The 19,793-nt window shown below is 47.3% G+C and overlaps 1 protein-coding gene and 1 long non-coding RNA gene across 2 annotated transcripts in view; one reads left to right on the top strand and one right to left on the bottom strand.

Moving 5' to 3' along the window:
• Positions 1 to 19,489, top strand: part of Spn (protein phosphatase 1 regulatory subunit spinophilin) — a 78,453-nt gene extending 58,964 nt beyond the window's left edge. Inside the window, 2 exon segments of the mRNA XM_077687496.1 lie at positions 667 to 923; positions 15,420 to 19,489. Coding sequence (XP_077543622.1) covers positions 667 to 923; positions 15,420 to 15,575 — 413 coding nt within the window. The 3' untranslated portion in view covers positions 15,576 to 19,489.
• On the bottom strand, positions 896 to 6,158 carry LOC144155825 (uncharacterized). The gene is made up of 3 exons (XR_013319649.1): positions 5,870 to 6,158; positions 1,465 to 1,500; positions 896 to 1,387 (listed from the first exon to the last, which is right to left on the bottom strand). It is a non-coding gene; the product is annotated as an uncharacterized LOC144155825 (long non-coding RNA).
• Positions 19,490 to 19,793: the final 304 nt, after the last annotated feature.

Below are 19,793 nucleotides of genomic sequence, written 5' to 3'. Positions count from 1 at the left end.
TTTGGATATTTGCTCATTTTTTTTTGTGAGAATGGTGTGGAACTGAACTTTGACTCGTGTGAGTGTTGGAAAGAATAGGTCGCCTTGGCTGTAATGCTGTGCTCCCATGTTTTGAACTACAGCATACTTCAAAGGATTAGGAAGCAGAGCGATCAGCGATCATTGCTTCTTCTAGAAAAACTTTCAACATTGGCGTTCTAACTTGGGACATTTATTTATCCTTGTCTCTTTACATACGTTTTCTTCCTTGTCTGAAAACCACGATTTAGGAAACTTTGTGTGCAGCGACGCCCATTTTTCGTAAGTATGTAAGAAAATTTGTGTGAATGAACTGTGCATTTCTTTGTAATTTCCGATTTAGCTTTGTTTTTTGTATAAGCAAATTGCAAAAAAAAACCTATATCTTTTAAGCCTTTTGAGATGTTATCGCACCCCTAAAGGGTTAACGACTGGTATGCTTAGTATTTTGAGGCTGCTGTGAAGGTAGCTGGCGCTTCCTTGCTTTGATTTGCAGCAGGGAAAGTATTTGTATTCTGTGCTGTGTGGAGGAGAATGAGAGGCTGAGTCATTAAGTGGAATAACTTGCGTGCACTGAGCTTGGCCGAGCGAGTGCCTCCCCCAAGACAAGAAGCGGCAGCTGACCCCAAGGTCTCGTGGCGGTTGCAGGTGACTGTGGCGGCAGCAGCAGCAGCCTGCGGTCGGCCAGCAGCAGTGGCCAGGGCGAGCCAGCGTCGGGTGCCGGGCGTGAACGTCGGGAGGAAGTGCGTCCCCACCACTGGCAGAGTGGGCCTGTCGACCGCTGGGGTGTGTCCCAGGTGGGCCAGTGGCTGGTGGTGCTGGGGCTGGAGGCGCACGTGGCCACCTTTGCCACCCAGGGGGTGGCCGGGGAGGCCCTGCTGCAGCTGGACAGCGCCCGGCTCAAGGTGAGCGGCCACTGTACGGCCATTGTCTTCTCTACTCTTCCCGCACTCCATGTGACGGCTGGCAAACTGTGGCAACATGGTGCTAACCTCTTTGTTCCCGGCTTCCGTTAATGTGAATTGTGAAGCATAGATAAGTTACTGTCGATTTGAATAAACGTGGACAGGGAAGTGTCAACCCTGTGCAAACGACCCACTGAGATCATCCTGTAAGGGGGGGCCTGTCTTCACTGTTCGCCACTGTTTAAAAAAGAGGGCATGATGATGCAATCTAGTGCATTAACTTACCCAAGAGGATAGAGAAATTCCCAGATGTAAAAATCTGTGTCAAGCCTTGAATCTCTAATCCTTGCCAATGTTTCACTTGCTGAAGCTTCTGCCATGGCTTGCAGAATTGCCAAGGAAAAGCTGTGGGTGCCAGGTGCAGCTCTCGATCACATGCGATGTCCCACCAGTGTGCTCCAATACTACAAAGGGGGAGAGCAGGCCGTGTATTACTTGAAAAAGAGAAAAATAATCGCATTGAATGTCAAAGAAAACTTACTTTTTTACGAAGCATAGAAGCAACTTTCTTGGGTGCCTGAAAGAAGTAATCATGTGTTTTGTCAGGGGTGGCGTCATACTGACCAGGTATAGGTATCCTGGCGGGGCTCTATACACTGGGGCCTTGCAAACCACTGCAAGCCCCCTTGGTCATGGCTGCCTCAGCCATGATGGAACCAAAAGATGAGGTACCAGAGGGGCTGCTGGCACTGCAAAAACTGTCATCCAATGCCCACTGCGCAAACCAGCTGTGAAGCAGCCCTTGGATAACGAGTGTGGAGTCTATGTTTTCAATATTTGCACAACTCTCATTTATGTTGCAAGTGCTAATTAATATTGAAATCTCAAATTAAAAAGATTGAAGTGTTGCCAGACCTAGGTTCTGTCTGCATTTGCAAGAGCACCGCTAGTGACCGCAGTGCTGCTCTTGTTTGTGGGAAATGAGGAGGTTTTTATAATGGTATTGGGGCCCACCAGGGAAGCGGAAATGATTGAAGGAATTAGAATGAAATTTGTTGCATTTAAAGGGAAATGTTGAAAAAAAATATTGTGAACGATGGTCATAAAGTGTGAGGTGCGGGCGTGCATGTTTTTAAGTTACAAAAATAATTGCATGGTTTCGGAAGGGTGAAGAGCTAAATTTACAACATTGTATCTCAAGAACTACAATGAAAGATCTAATGGGGGTAAAATTGATAGCTAAAGCTTTATGTGGAAGAACGTCCAGGGAGGCAAGGGAGGAGGCCGTCGTCGATAGAAAGCAGATATATTTACACTATTTACATAGAACGGTACTGTGAGCAGCCATCTCGACGCCTCGCCTAGTCGTCTTCGTCGTCCAGGTGTCTGTTGAGCTTGGTGCGAGCTTCCTCTTCGTCTTCTACAAAAGTTTCTACATCTTCCCGCCCCACAAGAGTTCGTACGAGGGGTGATGGTGTCCAGTCAATTTGCCATTCGTGTCCATCAGGTGTCCGAGTTTTATCCTTTTCTTTCTTATCTTTGGCCTTCTCTTTCTCCGGGACTTCGCCTTTCTTCTGACCTTTGATTTGTGTTCCTTCATGAAGACCGCGACAGGCGATGAGCTACATGCATATTTTCCTGCATAGTTTCTTGTGCTCACTGACCTCAGATATTGGTTCATTGACGTATTGCACTTGTACCGCACACGCCGATTGGAACTACGAATGTCTGCATCTTGTGTAGTGTCAATTGTCATGGTACCACAATGTTCTCCAGGTTTCTTCGATTTCAGAACATAGCTGGTAGCCTTCTTAGTCGTAGTTTTCATCATTCCCGCGGAAGCATTCTTATCTGGCCTCTTTCCTGGAGAAGGGAGTGTGCGATCTTCTGCTGCGTCCCTCAAGCCGACACGGAGGGGAACGGTCATCGAGGGGTCCATGAGTTTACGAAGATCACAATCGGACAGTTGTTCTTTTGTTGCCTTATCTTCGTGTAGTTGTAGCTGCTGCACTTTTGGTGTCCTTGTCGCCGGTCTTATTCCGTGCGCACTCCTGTTGCAGTCACACATCTCCGAAGCATGGGCAGGCTTGTCTCGTAGTGATGGTGTTATACAGGCTGGGGAAGTTTTGCTTGGGTTTTCGCGGAGTTCTTCGTCATCTCGATTTACGTTTCCTCTTTTGTGGAAGTTCTGCATACAGTCTGTAGGAAATCTCATGGCTGCATACCGGCACGCAAAGGAGCTTTCAAGCTCTTTAGTCGCGTAGACTTCGCCGATGACACCTTCCGAAGCTAGCCTCTCGTCCAGGGTGTTTTCCTTTGGGGATGATGCAGCCGACGTGGATTGAGATGACTCTTGCTGGGCTTCTTTCCGCTGCTGGTGTGGTGTTTCCAGCATCATGTCGTCTTCCGTTCCGATTGAGGGAGGTACATTCGTCTGTCGTATGCCAAGCGCCGTCGCAGCCGAGTGGTTATTCATAGAGGTACATGTCATCGTCGCGGCTGATGATCGAGCCATGCTTGATTGTTCTTGGGGTCGATGATCGATTACCCAAATATCCTTCGATGTCGTGGAAGCATTTTGTGCGCGAAGTCTTATTTCCAGTAAGGCCATAATCCTGTTCGCTTCTTTTACCGACTCTAGAGAGTCGTCATGTTGGCCGTCAAGTTTGGCTCCACTAACCAGTTCTTCCAGCTCCTTATTGATTCTCTCAAGTCGGTCGGCGCTGTACTGGAGCCTGGCTAATGAAACAGCGGCTTCCACGTCTTTCGTTTGCTCCAGAGTTGGCGTAACTTCGGCGATAAGCTTCTCATTGAATTCAAGAAGGCTTGTCTGGGCATTCTTTAGGCGGTTCCTCTGCCTCGACACCTCCTCCTCGCTTCGGGGTGAGCAACGCGGTCGAAGAGTTGATTTCCGCTCCATGGCTCACCTCGTCGTGTCCCTTGACGTCCCGGGTTTCGGCACCATGTGGAAGAACGTCCAGGGAGGCAAGGGAGGAGGCCGTCGTCGATAGAAAGCAGATATATTTACACTATTTACATAGAACGGTACTGTGAGCAGCCATCTCGACGCCTCGCCTAGTCGTCTTCGTCGTCCAGGTGTCTGTTGAGCTTGGTGCGAGCTTCCTCTTCGTCTTCTACAAAAGTTTCTACACTTTATTTCTGTGCCCTAATGTGCTGGTGCTTGAAAAAGGTTTGCAAAAGTCATAATTACAAGCTGTTGGTGGTGCAGATGACGTGCACTGGGATTCCAGTCTCATCTGCTGAAACGCTGTAGCAAATGGTATCATGATAGCTCTTATAGTTCATGTGCTATGACACTTCAGAAGCTTTTTAATTAATGTCTGAAGTGGGGCCAGTTGGTTCATTATGAACTGAAGCAAAACAGCGCGAAAAAACGAAGGACGATGTGTTCTCCCTCGTCCTTCGTTTTTTCGCGCTGTTTTGCTTCAGTTCTTTTTAATTAGAAAAGTCTTCCAGTATTTGCCAAGAACTTTTGTTTCTACACACCAGTGTGCTTCCTATGGCACTGACCTAGGTGGACTGCCTGAACTGTGTGGAACAGTCGCTGATTTTAAGAGTCTTACCAGTAGCCTGCCCCAATACCGGCGTGTCAAACCGAAAAAAAAAAAAAAATACCGATTCGGTTATGATTCGGGTTTGGGTGAAATAATTTTGTTCTTGCTCAGTTCCAGTTTGACTAAACTGCACACCAAACCGATTCGTGAACCGGTTTGCAAGCTTGATTTGGTTCGGAGAGAATAATTATAACTAAGTGCGAAAAAAATTTTACTTTGTAGTTTAAAAGGACCTTAACCAAAAACTGCAACTTTGGTTTATTCAAAAGAGGGCTTTGTCCCAATGGCAATGATGTCGATCTTAATGAAAGCTTTAATAAACAGTTAGGCTAGATGACGTAGAAAATGAAGGAAGTTGTTGCTGTACAACAGTACTTATGACGTCACAGGGACACATTTACGCGATTAAAAGCCGTCGGTCAAAGCTACTGCTAGAAATCAGGTCTGTGAGGTTTAGTGGTGCCTTGAGTTCTGTACCACCGTACCTCTTCATTTCTAACATGCAGTAAACACACTGATAAATCGGTTTTTCCACATTACATCAGTGCTGACGTTGGGTAGAGCCAAACTTTAACCCCACAAAGCCCAAACATATTTCCAGGAAATTAAAAATTCCAGACACATGTATACCATTATTTAGGGCTAATGTGACTTCACTGATACAAAAAGAAAAATGAAATTGCAAATCAGTAAACATATAATGAATGTGGGCTTTTCTGCTACCTCCTTGCCAGCTACAGTGTCATGGCTTGTGGTATTCGAAGAAGCAGTTGCGTAGCTTTTTCAGGCAGAGAGGTACATTGCATTACGCGAACACAGCTGCACTAAACAGGCTAGCGCTTCGTACGCAGCTCCTGAGTTTAAGTCGCTTGCTCATCACGAGTGGAAGATGCCCAGCCATGTCTCTCCGAACATTATCTTGGGGCTAATTCGGTGTGACCTTCGTCTTCTTTTCGGAAGGCGAAGGGAAACTGGTCGGAAATCCTCTTGGTGCTTTTCCTGTGGAGATCAGGCTTTCTGATAGGGTGGCAATGCCATCAGCTTGAGTGGTCACTCCTTCAACTGATGGCTCTGGAGCCTGTGGTCATTCCACGCATTCATGACGCAGATAAACATAGTGTGGTATATGAGATACATGTTCCAGCACCTGGAGCACATGGAGCAGTTGAGAGCTGTGTTAGCGTATCAAAAGCGATTCGAAAAATGTGCCATCAGTGAAGACCCACTGTATCAAATATGATATACGGAAATTTGAAGCAACTTCAAAGAATGGGCGGGCTTCAAAAAGACAACAAAGAGATCATTTTGGTCGTGCAACATTTTCTCAAGAATAAAATGGCCAAATTTAGGACGAAGGAAGGAAATACTCACTGTTTGTCGGCTAAAATGATGCTGGTTGGATGCCACTGCGCGAGCTCCTGCGTGCGGCCATATTTCTTGAGCTGCCAGCAGACCTCTGGCGGCACCTTTCTGAACTACTCACATGAGAAAAATCTGTCAGTGTACCAAAAAGGATACTCTGGGCTTTGGTTTCAGCTTTATGTGATTTATCGTCCCTTTCTGGCTTCGCAAACATTGCGTGTCAAACTTTATACACTGGGCGTTGTTGGGTTAAGGTTTTTTAGTACTTACTATCTTGTTCAGTGAAAACAACGTCTTGTGGGGCTGGAATAACATAGAGTGAGTTGCCAAAGGCTATTTATTTTAAATAAAACAAGGGCAAGGTTTATTTTGCTTTCATGGTTGCTTTGACGTCTCATGCAGTAGGCAAACACAGCTGGGGAATAGCGCCAACCACGACCCTAGGCAACTTGGGTATATGCTACCTTTCATGCCTAGCAAAAAAAAAAAAAAAATTCTACCTGCATTTTTATACCACTAACAACCTACAAAAAATGGTAAAAAAACTTCTGACAGTTGTCTACTAACGCATAAACATTCTTTTCAGCCGCTCTCTTATGAAACACGCCTCTATAGAGTCGGCTGGTTCACTGCTATAGAAAAGGGAATTGATGAATTGGTGAGACAATACTTTACCGAGAGTAATTCAAGCAGTTTTATATCATAGTATGAAAGCACCGAATATCCCTCTGCATCCCCAGGAATTATACAATATGACAATAAGGCACTTTTAGGGTGTAGGTCACTGTTGTGCAGTGCAGCAATCTGGTGGCCTACCTGCCCATTCACATTTTTGTTTATTACATGTTTTTTTTTTTCCTGTCAGCCAGGCAGGCTGACAGATCTCCCACAGGGCTTCTCCCACAGATCGTCCAGGGAATGAATGAAAATGTATCCGAGATAGCTATGCACTACTGTCTTTAGAGACTTAAATATTGTCCACCTGATAGATCACTCAGCAAAATTGAGCAAGTCACCTGGAGGCAGCTCCAGACTGATACATTCTGTAACACCTATGAACTATCATTGAGCTATTCAGGAGCTTTCCGACCCGAATGCTCCTTTTGTAATGCCGAACGAGCTGATTTAGCCCATATTTTGTATGGCTGCCTTGAGGACCCCCCTTCTAGCAATCTGCAATTACCGTATTTACACGATTGTTGGTCGACCCGAATGTAGGTCGACCCCCCCACATCGCAAGTCGAAAAAAAAAAAAAAAGCAGAACACACGAGCACATTCCACAACCACAATATATTGATCACTTGAACTACAGCTCGTCCTCGCTAGTGTCCTCGTCGTCACTAGTGCTGCTGCTGCCGTCACTGCTGCTGCGGTCCCACAGCACGTCGTCGTCCAGTGTTAGCCCGCACTTCGCAAACGACCGCATCACAACATCGCGCGGAATGGCCGACCACGCGGAAAGCACCCACCCGCACACAGTAGCCAGCGAGGCCCTCTTCACACGCCCGGCTGGAGTGAGTTCACGATTGTCCGCCGACAGCCACTCGTTGTACTCGCGGCGCAAAAGGTCCTTGAAAGGCTTGTTTACGCCCACGTCAAGCGGCTGAAGTTGCCCCGTCAGACCACCGGGGATCACCAACATGTCGGTCTCCTCTTTGCGGAGCTCCGCTTTCACCTTCTCGGTGAGGTGGCCGCGGAAGGAGTCCAACACGAGCAGGTTGGGGAGACCCTTCCTGAGGGAAGCGCCCAGCCTCATGAGCCACACAAGGCGGTACCACTCGACCACCATGTCCTCCGTCATGTAGCCCTTCTCATTTGCTCGCACAACGACGCCTCCGGGGAACACTTCTTTCGGTATCGTTTTCCTCTTGAAGACGACATACGGGCGGAGCTTGGTACCGTCCGCCAAGCACGAAAGCATGACAGTGAACCGCAGTTTCTCGTTCCCTGTCGTGAGAAGGTTCACCTCGCGAGCTCCCTTCACGCTCATGGTTGTGTTGCTCGCCATATCAAAGTACACAGGGGTTTGATCGGCATTACCGATCTGGCCGAGCAAGTACTGCCGAGAGTCGCGGAGCTTCAAAAAATATCTGTGAAAAGCGAGCACTTTTTCCTCGTAAGCGGACGGCAACTTCTGGCACACGCTTGTACGACGGCGCAGAGAGAAGCCGGCCCGCTTCATGAACTTCGACGCCCACGACCTGCTGGCTTTGAAGCGCGACCTCGGTATCCCCGCTTCCAAAGCGAAGAGACGGGCTTTCTCTGTGACCATTTCACAAGTCACCAGCAGCGACCGATCGCGCAGTTCGGTTACATACGCAGCAAGCTTTGCTTCCAGCTCGGGAAAGCGTCCAGATTTCGGCCCGCGAAATCCTCGGCGTTTGGCATCACACGCGAATATTTCGTCGCGCTGCTTTCGCCACTGCCGCACCACCCGCTCGCTCACACCGAACTTGCGTCCCGCCGCGCAGTTGTTGCTTTCTTCAGCATGCACAATAGCGGCCCTCTTAAATGCCGCTGTGAAGGAGCGCCGAAAGATTTTCGGTCCGGGTGAAGTCATGGCAACGAAGAAATGTCGGACGCCGAAAGAAAAACGTGCCGAAGGCTCACAAAGAACAAGGAGAAGAGCTCTTCCGTCAATTACTGGTACCCCCCGTACAAGCCGCCAAGGAAGAGCGCTCACCACTGTCACGTGATATGACGTGCCGCGACGCATCCGTGACGTCTACAGCTGCGCGGACGCCGCTGTGAGAGCTGCCGGCCGGCACTCGCCGAGTGCCGCACGCCGTATCAGCGCCGGCATGTTTACAGGAGGCTCCTCGGAGAGTTGCGCGCGCCGTTGCCGTTGGAATCTGTCGTGGTTTCGGGCCTCTCTGAGGCGCTCACGCGAGCAGCGTCGTGTTCGACACTACGCTTCGCCGCGACGCTGCTCGTGAGAGCGCTCCGAAACGGCCAACGGAAGATGCCACGTGTGTTACCGTGAGCCCAGTAAGAGCAGAAAAAAAAAAGTATTGCGAGCGAGCGTTAGGAATAACTGCAATACGTAGAGTCGAAAAGCAAACGCACAGTTGCAACTACGCCGTTGCGTCCCCGATTTCTTGTTTGGCTTGCCATCACCAGCGGCACAAGTTTCAGTTTCGATTGTAGGTCGACCCCCCAACTTCAGATTTTCAAATTTGAAAAAATGGGTCGACCTACAATCGTGTAAATACGGTACGTAATTCAGAGCAGTGGAAGGGTGTGATGTTCAGCACCGACCCATCAATGCAAGTTGAAAGGTGTGGTCTTGTCGCAACCCCTTGTGACCAATAACCGACCATGCCCGTTTTTGACAAAATGAAAGTTCTATTCGTCTATACATTAAGCGGGCTAATACACAAGGGACGATTGCCCTGCCAACAAAATATAACGGGTTAAGTTAATTGTAAACGGGTTAATTGTATCTTAAAATTTCATTTCTTGGGCTATGTATAAAAGTAAAATATTTCGCAAGATAATTATTACAAATCTATTCTTTCGTTATACTATCGTTCATTTTGTGTTGATGTACTGTATAAACCGGAATATAGGTCGACCCCTACCTTTAGGTGGGAAAAGTTGACAAAAAAAATAATTTGGCGCAGAAGCGCACACACAATGTCTATATTTATTTTCGACGCCCGTCCGTCACTGCCTCTCACTATGCCTGCCGAAGTCACTCGTCCAAGCTGTCAGTCGCCCGAGTATGACTGCTTCTCACTGTCATCTTCAGTGCCGTCGAGCGCGTTGCTGATAGAGCACTTACTAAATGCTCGTTCAACCATGTCGTCGGACAGCGACTGCCAAGAGAAGGACACCCAGCTTGACACGGTCGCGAGGGATGGTCTCCGCAGCCGGCCCGTAGGTGCCTTTTCATTGTCGCTGACTATCCACTCATTGTACAGTTCGCGGAGCCGGTCCGCGGATGGCCTCCACTGTAACCGGCAGCGATCGTGAGCGAAGTTTCCTAACTAACGAAGTCTGCCACTTTGTTCTCCAACTTGGGGTGCACCACTTGAAGTCCACGGAACGATCTTTTCCAGGGGTTGCACGCGCACAGCTTATCTTTCTGGCTCCGCCAGTACCGCACGCTTTTCCCCGAAATGCCAAACTGGCTTTGCGCTGCCGTATTCTCAATCTGCTCGGCGACTCAATCGCCTTCAGCTTAACCCTTTGAGGGTCGAATTTTTTCGCCAAATGCGTCCCCCCAGGGTCGATTTTTTTTATTGCTGATTTAAATTCTATGGACGAATCTATATCAAGAAAAAATAATGAAAAAATTTTTTGGGTGATCGTAAAGTGACAAGAAAATCATTTGTGTTGTTACATACATGTGGTTTATTATCACGTTACACAAGAACAATTCTAAATAAAAACAAGAGAGTATCAAGCTTGCACCTTTTGAGTGAATCAAAATCAGGTAGACATGAGTTTCGCGGGTGCAAAAAGCGCGAAGTGCCCGGAGGACGATACCGAAACCAGCCGCTGCGCGCCCGCCGGCGCGCGCGGCCGCATGCGGGAGCGATAGACGGCGCACCGCTAATAAAATACAAAAAACGAGAAAAGAGCCTCACCAGTTTCGCAGGTGACCTTGGTCTGTGAGAGGCGAAAGAAGCGAGAGGCACCCGGGTACCCGGTGGGCGATACCAGAGTCCTTCATTGCTTTACTGGTCACGAAACTTCGGCACTCGTTTCATATAGGGACCGCGCGCGCCACTGCAGGCGCCACCGCCGCGCGAAGGACATCTAGCCGCCGCTTTCGCGGCGTATTGGCCTGCTCTTGGCGTGCAAACGCTCGCTGCTTTTGGTGTCTGCGCGCTGATTGTGTTTTTTTCGTAGTACAGTTAAACCTCGTTATAACGAAATTGAAGGGGCGCCGCGATTTGCTCGTTATAGCCAATATTTCGTTATACCCGTAGCCAACATTTACTGCAGATATTATGCATTGTAGTTACCTAAAACAAAAAGCGGGCGAAATTGCATCTTGCTGCACGGCGATAGTCAGTAAAATAAACACATTCCGGAGGTAAAAAGGAAAAGTCACGAACCTACTTTATTGCAGTTCAAAACTCGTATTTCAAACAGACTTGGCTACGAAGAAGTCCGTAATTCGACATTGATGCACCTTCCTGATGCGAGCGATGGCTCCCTCAGCTGCGGCCGCTCATGCGCGGCGAAGTACCGACGCAGCACGTCCACCGCATCTAGTGCCTCCGACGCCGTCCTTAGCGCTTCTTTTCAAGCCAAGTGCAACAGCGCTGACGATGGACTCGGTTGCTCCTGATGGTTGACAGCGTACTCGTCCACACGTCAAAGTCTCTTGCCACCTTACCACGGAGTGCACCTTACCTTCCTTCGCGCCCGATGCGACGGCTTTTATCATAGCCGTCTTCTGTTCAAGCGTGATAGTCTTTCGCTTTCGCTTCCCACCTGTCGCACTCGCGTTGTTGGAATCACGCCGGCAGCACGATAAAAGATAAGGCTGAAGACTGCCAAAACCCACGCACACACAACTACGCAGCGACGTCGGCGATGCGAACAGGGGAGCAGGAGGGAGGGAGAAGGCGACGCAACCGCGTGCGCCGTGTGCATTGGGGTTCTCGGGCTCACCGCGGATAGTCTGCGGATTCCCCGAAGCCATAGGGATACATGGGAAAATCGAACGTCGGACTGCTTCTTGGGGAGCCCGCGGTGAGTCCGACACTGTAAATCGAAGGGCCCCATTGTCTGCATGCCGTGCGCAGCGAGAGGAGGGTGGGGGCTTCGCGGGCGCAGCGTCCGCATGGCGCGCCAGCCAGCTTCGCGCGCGTGGCGGGAGTTTTGAACTGCTAATACAGTTGCCGCGTCACGCACTGTCTCAAATCCGCGTTGCGCACTGTTGTAAAATTAGCTCAAAATTTGATTTCTCAACGAAATTTGTTCGTTATATCCCGTAACGGGGGAATTTTACCTCGTTAAAACGAGGTTTTAAATACATTGGTTTCTATGGGGACTTTCAAGGGGAATTACGATTTGCTCGTTATATCCATTATTTCGTTATAGCCCGTCTCGTTATAACGAGGTTTAACTGTAGTTAGCGATGAATAGTCCAGTCGTCACCTTCCTTCAATGGGGTTTTATTTTTCGTAGTAAATTACCGTAGACTTCGGCCGCGAACAGCAACGGCTTCTGCGTGCTCTGGCACAAGCGCTGCGCCGTCGTGTTTTCGGATTTTTAAATCTCTATTTCTTCTTTTCTTAAAGCAAAAGTTGTAAATACCACACATACGGTAGCTGCGTAGTCACGGACTGCTGCGGGCCCATCGATGATACAATAAAAAAAACTGAAAGAAACCAAGTACGCATCGTTCAGACTACGCTTAATAAATCCGTTGATTGCTCTGGAATGCGCAGAGCACTAAAAGAGATAGCCCAATAGTATTGTCGTTTCAATGCGTGGGTACATACTTGAGAACACCTAAAAACGCTGCAGAAACACGAAGGATCAAAACACGAAGAGATATATGTTGCACCATGTGTCTTTCCGCTTCCACGCTTTGCAATCCCTGCAAAAACAGGAAGCGAAAAAAGAACAATAAAACTGATTTTATCACACGCAACAAAAATTCAATGTTACGAAGGGAGACAAAGAAGTGTGGTCCAGCGTACAAAAATTTATTTTTTCGCGCTGCGATGTGGAGCACACACAGGAAACAGAATATTGCCACGTAGCCAAGGAGGACGCAAAGCTTTTCTGAACGCAGCGAGCTAGCGAGCTCCTGTTCTACAGAAGACTAGAATGAAACCCAAACGTCGAAGAAGCAGTCCGCAGTGTGACGTGCACAGATGAACGTCAATAAAGTGAGTTGCGCGGCGTTTGCTATGCATGCATTACTCTCGGAACGTTATTAATTTCAGATCCATGGAAGTGGGATCGAGAACATCGTCGAGGAAACAATAAATCAAGTTGGCGACAAGGTGGCACCCTTTTCATATCAAACAATATTGCCCGACGGGACGTACGACAAAAAGAGCAAACGGGCGCTCCAGTTGAAACGCCAGATAAGAAACCGGAATCGGCCACGCGCGGTTACAAAACAAACAAGACGAACCCTAAGGGATAATTCGCGGAAATATGAAAAGTAAAAGCACAAGGACGTCCCAAAGCATTTTTACACGCGAGCCTGAGCGCAAGGTAATGCAAGTTTTCAAACAGGTAATGAAGCACCGCTACAACCTGACTGATAGGACAAAAACCGGCTTTAAGTTAGCCTTGTACAGTTCTAGGCCCACGATGCTCTCAAAAGGGTACATTGCTTTTTCCATTCTCACACACAGTGCATTTCCACGCACTGTCACACACTTATAATCGAAGCTGAAATCTCCCGTTTCTTGCCTTGGAATGGCGCGCCTCCATTTCTCTCGCAGCTCCCCGTCGCTCGGTCAACAGAACAAGGAAACATTTTCTGTGGTATCGTTGTGCAAGGAACGACAGCCCGGGACGCAACACATGTTGGGCATCGTCGTTGCACGACTTAAGTCGCATCACAACAGCGCAAGATGCACGTTACATTTTTTCCCCGCACAAAACAAACACAACTCGCCACGGCTCCGCCGTTCGAGCCAGCGCAACGCCGCCCGAGGAGTGACCTCAGTGAGAGGGTGGCGCCACCGCGCGGTGGCCAAACGCAGCATATGAAGCCCTCCCATTGAGTTACGGAGCAGTTTCATGACCAGTAAAGCATTGAAGGACTCTGGCGATACCAAGTGCGCCCCCTCGTTAGCGGATGCGCAAGCAATAGCCGGCGCGCCACTGAAGTAAATCATAAAAAAATAAAAAGAGCCATCGGCGGAAAAAAAAAATTTGACATATTTCCGAACTGTGGCAGCACATGCCAAGCAAGAGAAGGCGGCAAAAAAGGCGCGCTTTTTAAAGATACAAGCGATGCCGTACATGTACGTCATTGACCATTTTGAAAGTGTTTGCCGATGCCGTACATGTACGGCCGTGACCCTCAAAGGGTTAAACGCAGCAGTGAACTGGCGCCGACTTCCGCCAGTCATCTCGGAACAGACACGTACAGAAATGCACGCACGCGCGCACACAAGATGAGTAAAAGACGAGAAACTAGAGAAAAGCGAAAAGCAAATAAAGGCCTGATAGTGCGAGAGAGCAGTCCGACACAAAGGGCAATGGCAACGGACTACGCTTGCACATTGTTGCCAGACAACAATTTAAATTCTGCCAATGACCACTAATAAGACGAGGGGTGACTTTTGTGCTGATTTTTTTGGAAAAAAAATCGACCTATATACCAGTTTATACAGTCCAATGCTTGTATAGTAGCAGTAAAGACCTCTACCTGGAAGCGCAAAGCATATGTTTCATATTGCCTGCATGCAGCCGAGAGTAAGATACTCTGCGGGCGACCAGCAGCAGCATATAATTTCAATATTGGTGCTCATTTCTTTCCTCAAGTTGCAACCATGAATATGCAGGGCGTTGATAGTGTTGTGATTGACCTAAGGGGCAAAAGTCTGTGGACGGTCAGGAAGCTGATGGTACGTAGTGAAGAAAAATCCCCAAATGACATTGACGGCGCTATATCAACAATGGATGGACGAACCGTTTTTTTCGGGAAGCGGCAACCGTTATTTATTTTTTGGTGCAGTTCCAGTTCGGGTTCAGCTTGCTAAAAAAATAACAGTTCGGGTTCAGCTTCAGTTCCAGCAAAAATATCAGATCGGTTCCGGTTTTCGGTTTGGTCCGGTTCCAGTTCGACACCCTGCCCAATACCATACCATGGCTGCTGCTGTTGGCTGGAGAGGAGTAATGTGTAGCAGCCGACCTCGTAGCAGGACTAGGACACGCTCATTCTGGCCATTGCCCCTCTGGGATAACAAATGCACAATGTGCTGCGGAATGGTCGCAGGATTTTTTTAAACAGCTCCTTTAACTGCAAGCGCTAAGCTGTCATCTAGGAACTTTTGGAGATGGAGCTTTCTTCATAGGTGGTGTTTTGTCTCATTTTAGTATGAACATTGTTTGGACATATATTTAGAGCAGATTTGTGTGGGCCTTATAAAGCTTTGTGAACTACATCGTCAGTGGTCATTTTATTTTTGTCCCAGTGCAATTTTTTCTTGTTAGCATGAGAGTGGTGCCTCAGAGGTTAAAACCAAGTGAAAAGGAAGCATCCACAACCAGACCAGGGTGGAATTTTGGCAGGCTACTAACAAAGTAGAAAAAAAAAGGTTGGTCCTGTAAGTAGTTTAACATATCCAAAGAGATAATTTCAATGCTCTCACTAGTGCAGATGGTTGGGTGAGTTGGTCGCATTATTGAAGAAATGCCCTTCTAGGTACTTGCTCCGCTAATGCAAACACAATGTAAGAAAATGAGAAATAGCCGTTTGCTGGCATGTAGTTCTGCTACTGGAACCGTGGGGCTTCAGCAGGGTGCTTTGCAGGCCTGAAGAGGGAGGGGTGGTAAAAAGCGGGTTTTTGTGTGCTTCTGCCGAGTTGGCTTCCTGGGACGGTACATACCCCCTCCGGATTTCAGGAGCTGGGAGTGGTGTCGACCAGCGACCGGTCTCTGCTGAAGAAGAAGATCAAGGAGCTTCGTTGCCAGCTGGACAAGGAGCGCAAGGCCCAAGAGAAGGAACTGCGTGCTCGCGAAAAGCTTCAGCGCAAGGCGGACAAGGCCAAGCGCAAGTGAAGCCACGGATCCCCCGACCCCCTCCCCTGCCGGACTTGACGAGGCCCACGTAGCCCGGCAACCCCGCCCCTTGTGCCGCTTTCCTGGCAAAACCATGTGAGCTAGCGTGTGCTCAGTTCATTCCGAACACAACGAACGTCACACTCACAATGTGCTTTGGGCAGCCCCAGGAGTAAAATACCTGAGAGCATACTCCTTGGCCAAGGAAGCAATGCTGCGTGTTTTTTTTTTTTTTCTTCTTTGCTAGTGTCAAGGTGCCGCGCTGGGGCGGCTTCTGCAGTAAAATGTCCCAAGGAGAAAATCGGCTCGTGCATGCCCCAGTTGTTTCCTCCGTGTTTATTTTTGCTTGCACATATTACTGTTATGTAAATGCACATGCACACACATATTTAACAAACATTCCTTTTACACCTCAGTCCTGGCGCCTCTGGGTTGTGACTGATCCTGTGGCAGCTAAAGGGAATAATACCGTCATGTATTGTTGCTGCTTTTAAGGCAGGCCTTGATTGAATTTTGTCTCCCGCCTTTCCCCTTTCACGTGTATGGCTACTAGTTGCATTTTTCCTCTAGCCCTTTTAGATATTCAGTGTATCATGTCACCGAGGTTCTTGTTTGTTTGCCATCACTTGCCGAGTTGAAGTCCTCAAGACGTCACTGTCGTTGCGGTGCCCTGTACCATTTTGTACATTTCATGTGAGTATCTAGTGTATTTGTTGTGTTCTTGTTATATCTTAGTCATGTGGGATGTGGTGGGGCAGCAGCCGAGCCTTGCATTTTCTTGAGGGCAGCACAGCACGCTAGCTATTTTTCCTTGCATAGATAACTACTCTGCTATGTTTCTTTCTGTGGTACACATACTATACCTGCCTGATGTTTGTTTAGTCCTTGCTGCACTGTCTTCGGTGCCTGACCTGTGCTCCCCTGACGGCCCTGATGAACCTGGTCTGTATTGGCTGCTGGCTTGTATGGGTGCTGCAGAATGTTTTTGTTTTTTCAAGGTACGTTAGTGCATGTGAGCAAAATTGGGGCCATTTATTTAAACACAGGGTACCATGGATGCACGGTGGGACTTCGCTAGGGTAAACCACACTCGAGGAGATATAAGAGGGGTATGTGGCTGCGAACTTGTATAGCAGTTGTGTGCGTAGCAAATAGATGAAGGCTGTAGAGGCAGAAAAAAAAAGTGCATGCAAGCTGGAAGCAGAATGTGAGAATGCTCTTGTTGAACAGTAAGGCTGGCATTGTGATTGGTGTTCTGGTATTGGAAAAATGGGGGGAAAGAAGCACTGTTCTTCAAGAAATAGGTGTATTTTGCAATACTCTCGTTCATTTAAGAACAGTGCTTCATAAATGCATTAGCAAAATATATTGGCTTGATTTACTGTAGCGAGGTTTTTCCGTGCTTATAACAGTTTGGCAGGAAGACTTCTTTTTATTTAGTGATAACACGTTATTCGTTATTGGTATATTGTAGCAATTTTATATTTTGTGAAATGGCCACTTTATTTCAGGGTGATCAGAGTAAAGTCGTATCTGAGTGCGCCAACTATTTTATCGTTGTACAGTGTACTGGCCTGCGATCAGCTGGCCGTTTTGTGACTCTCTGGCAATTGCTGGGCATCCTCTCTCTTTTAGCTGTGTTTGCTTAGTGGTATGCTGGTTGTGAAATCTCGCTGAAGGTGCTGGGCATGTGAAACAACCTTGGGTAGCATTTAGAAACTTCAGAATGCCAGCGGAACGAAAGGTTTTGCGCAGATTTTATTTATGCTAGTGAGTTTTACTCATCCTTGTTTGCAGGTTTTCTTTTTTTTTTTTTTAATCTGTGACCTTGTGGCATTCTGCATTGCAGTCATTAAAAAGCCATGAGCCGCTCATGCACTGCCTGTTGTACATTGTATCGAACACTTCATGTTTGTGTCTGGAAAATCTCAGATTTACAGCTGTGTGTGCATAGATGTCATCCAATTAAATTCCGAGCATAGGATTGACCAAACTTACAAGGAAGCGTTCCCACTTAGTTGCTGTGCAATGGTTGGGGTATTACGAATTCAAAGCAGCCAATTAATGAACCAATAGCTGACGTCAATTTAGGGTAAGTTGCTCAAAGTAAATGGGCCGGCCTAAGCTTTGTTCATGTGCGGTTGGTGCTGATGTTTGTGAGAGGTCTGGCAGTGGCTTGCATCGACAAATGCAGCCTGGTGTTCAAGCCTGGCATGGTGTTCTCTCACCTGGACACGCAAGTGTGAACAAAATGACGGCGCCTCGAAAATGGTCTTTGAATGGGTGCTTTCGCATTCCGCATGTTTTATAATCCCTCGCCAAGTTTTTTAAACTCGGATGCTGCAGATTTCTTAAGGACTTTGAGCACAGAAAAGCGCTAAAGTGAATCATACCCTGATCCTGATGTTTGGCTGTATACCACTTCAGTTTTGTTTTTTTTTTTTTTTTCTCGAAAAGGGGGGGGGGGGGGTCTTTTTTTTTTTACTCCTTCTTTTTTCGTCATTCAAAAGAACAGCCTCCTTGCATTTCTGACTTTGCTCACAGTTATTTGACACTTAACTGCCCTTCTCTGGTGCACTTCTACAACCAGCGGGTAGCTGGTGGTGTCGCAAGAAGTTAAGAGAAGCTGCTGAATATATCGAATGGGCACTCCACTATATGGAGGAAAACGTAATATATATATATATAATACATATATATATATATATATCTGTGTGTGTGTGTGTGTGTGTAGAGAAGCCACAGACAATATTGAGGAGCTATGGCTGACACTGGGAGTAATGTGTGTGTGACGGTGGGGTGATGTAACATTTGTCATATGCACGGGCTGATTAGCTTGCAATAATGGTTTGTATGCAGGCTCGGAAGAAAAAGCTAGCTTGATTAGTCTTCCTCTTCTGTCTCAAAATTTTACCTTAGCTACTATGCAGTGCCGCTGCAGTTGCGCCACCAGCATGGACTACCAAGAGTGCACGGGTGTGCCAACACAGTCGCTTCACAGGAAACGAACATCAGAGCTGCATAGATCCTTGCTTCTGTTCCTTTGCTCAAAAGCACAGAAGAGCTCACGAACAAACACTGAAGCATGACTCCAGTTTTTCCTACCTGTTGACTCCCGTTTTGGTCTTTATACAAGTCCTCTGCGCTTGCGTGACAGTTCTGTTGACATGCTGTGATAGCGTCTGGCTTGGTGATGTTTTTTTTTTCCCTTTCATATTTACCAGGTACGTATTATACTTATAAAAAAAAAACAGTGATGCTCGGACCTAAAACAGGCTCATTTTATACAAACAGGTGCAGCCATATACATCCACTGGTAGATGTGTAGTGCCCATAGTGTTGCAGCCCAAGATCTGCTTGCATTTGAAAAGAAGAAAGCTGGAGGAAGTTTGTTTGCAGGCACAGTTTGTGATGTTTTCTGTCTACTTTTGACTTTGAGGCCACGTGTATAACTGTCATTTTATTCAACTCTCGAGGATAATGAGAATTGATATGTGTATAGTAATCACACCCTTTTTTGTTTACATGTGCACACACAGGACAAGAGAGTAGTTTTGGTGTCTTTAGCAAAATATTACAGTTACTTTGATTCTTTGAATGGAAACGGTGATGTCTATCAGTGCTAGCTCTGTGTGAAACACCAGGGGCTAGGCTGCTCAATTTGTTTTTTTTTTTGTCAGGTTGAAAAGGAAGAAAAATCTAATATATGTGAGTGCCACGTAGCAGCACAGACTGGAGGCACATTTGGCGCCTTGCGCTACCCTTCGTTTGTGAGTGAAGCCCTCTGGTATTCACTCATGGACGTACTTGCATCCTGAATAAATTTTGTACGAACATTTTCATTGTGTAGTAAGTTATGTAGCTATGAACTCGTATGATCTGAGTTTGAACAAATAAATTGTGGTTTTTATGCAGCCATGGTATGCATTTTATACGGTCACATTCACCTACAAAGTGTAGTCCTGGGGCGGTATTCTCGTAACTGTCCGTTTTGAAAATGTCCCTTTTGAGTCCCTTTCATCGTGACGTACTTCCGGTTAAGCAATGAGCGTTGGCAGTAGCTTTGTTGCGCTTGCGTTACGTCACTTCCGGTTGTTTGCTTTTAGCCAATCAGGGCTCGTCAAAAGGGACACTTTTGAAAGGGACGCAAAAGGGACAAAACTCGAGAATACCGCCCCTGATGAGTTCACCATGTATGAAGAAGCGGGGGCTCATTTA

Source organism: Haemaphysalis longicornis, unplaced genomic scaffold (assembly GCF_048455015.1).
Source record: "Haemaphysalis longicornis isolate Haplotype H1 unplaced genomic scaffold, Haemaphysalis longicornis Haplotype H1 scaffold_1, whole genome shotgun sequence".
In the NCBI taxonomy this organism is placed as follows: Eukaryota; Metazoa; Arthropoda; class Arachnida; order Ixodida; family Ixodidae; genus Haemaphysalis; species Haemaphysalis longicornis.
The sequence above is the reverse complement of the archived record's forward strand: the minus strand, read 5'-3'. Positions and strand labels throughout refer to the sequence as shown.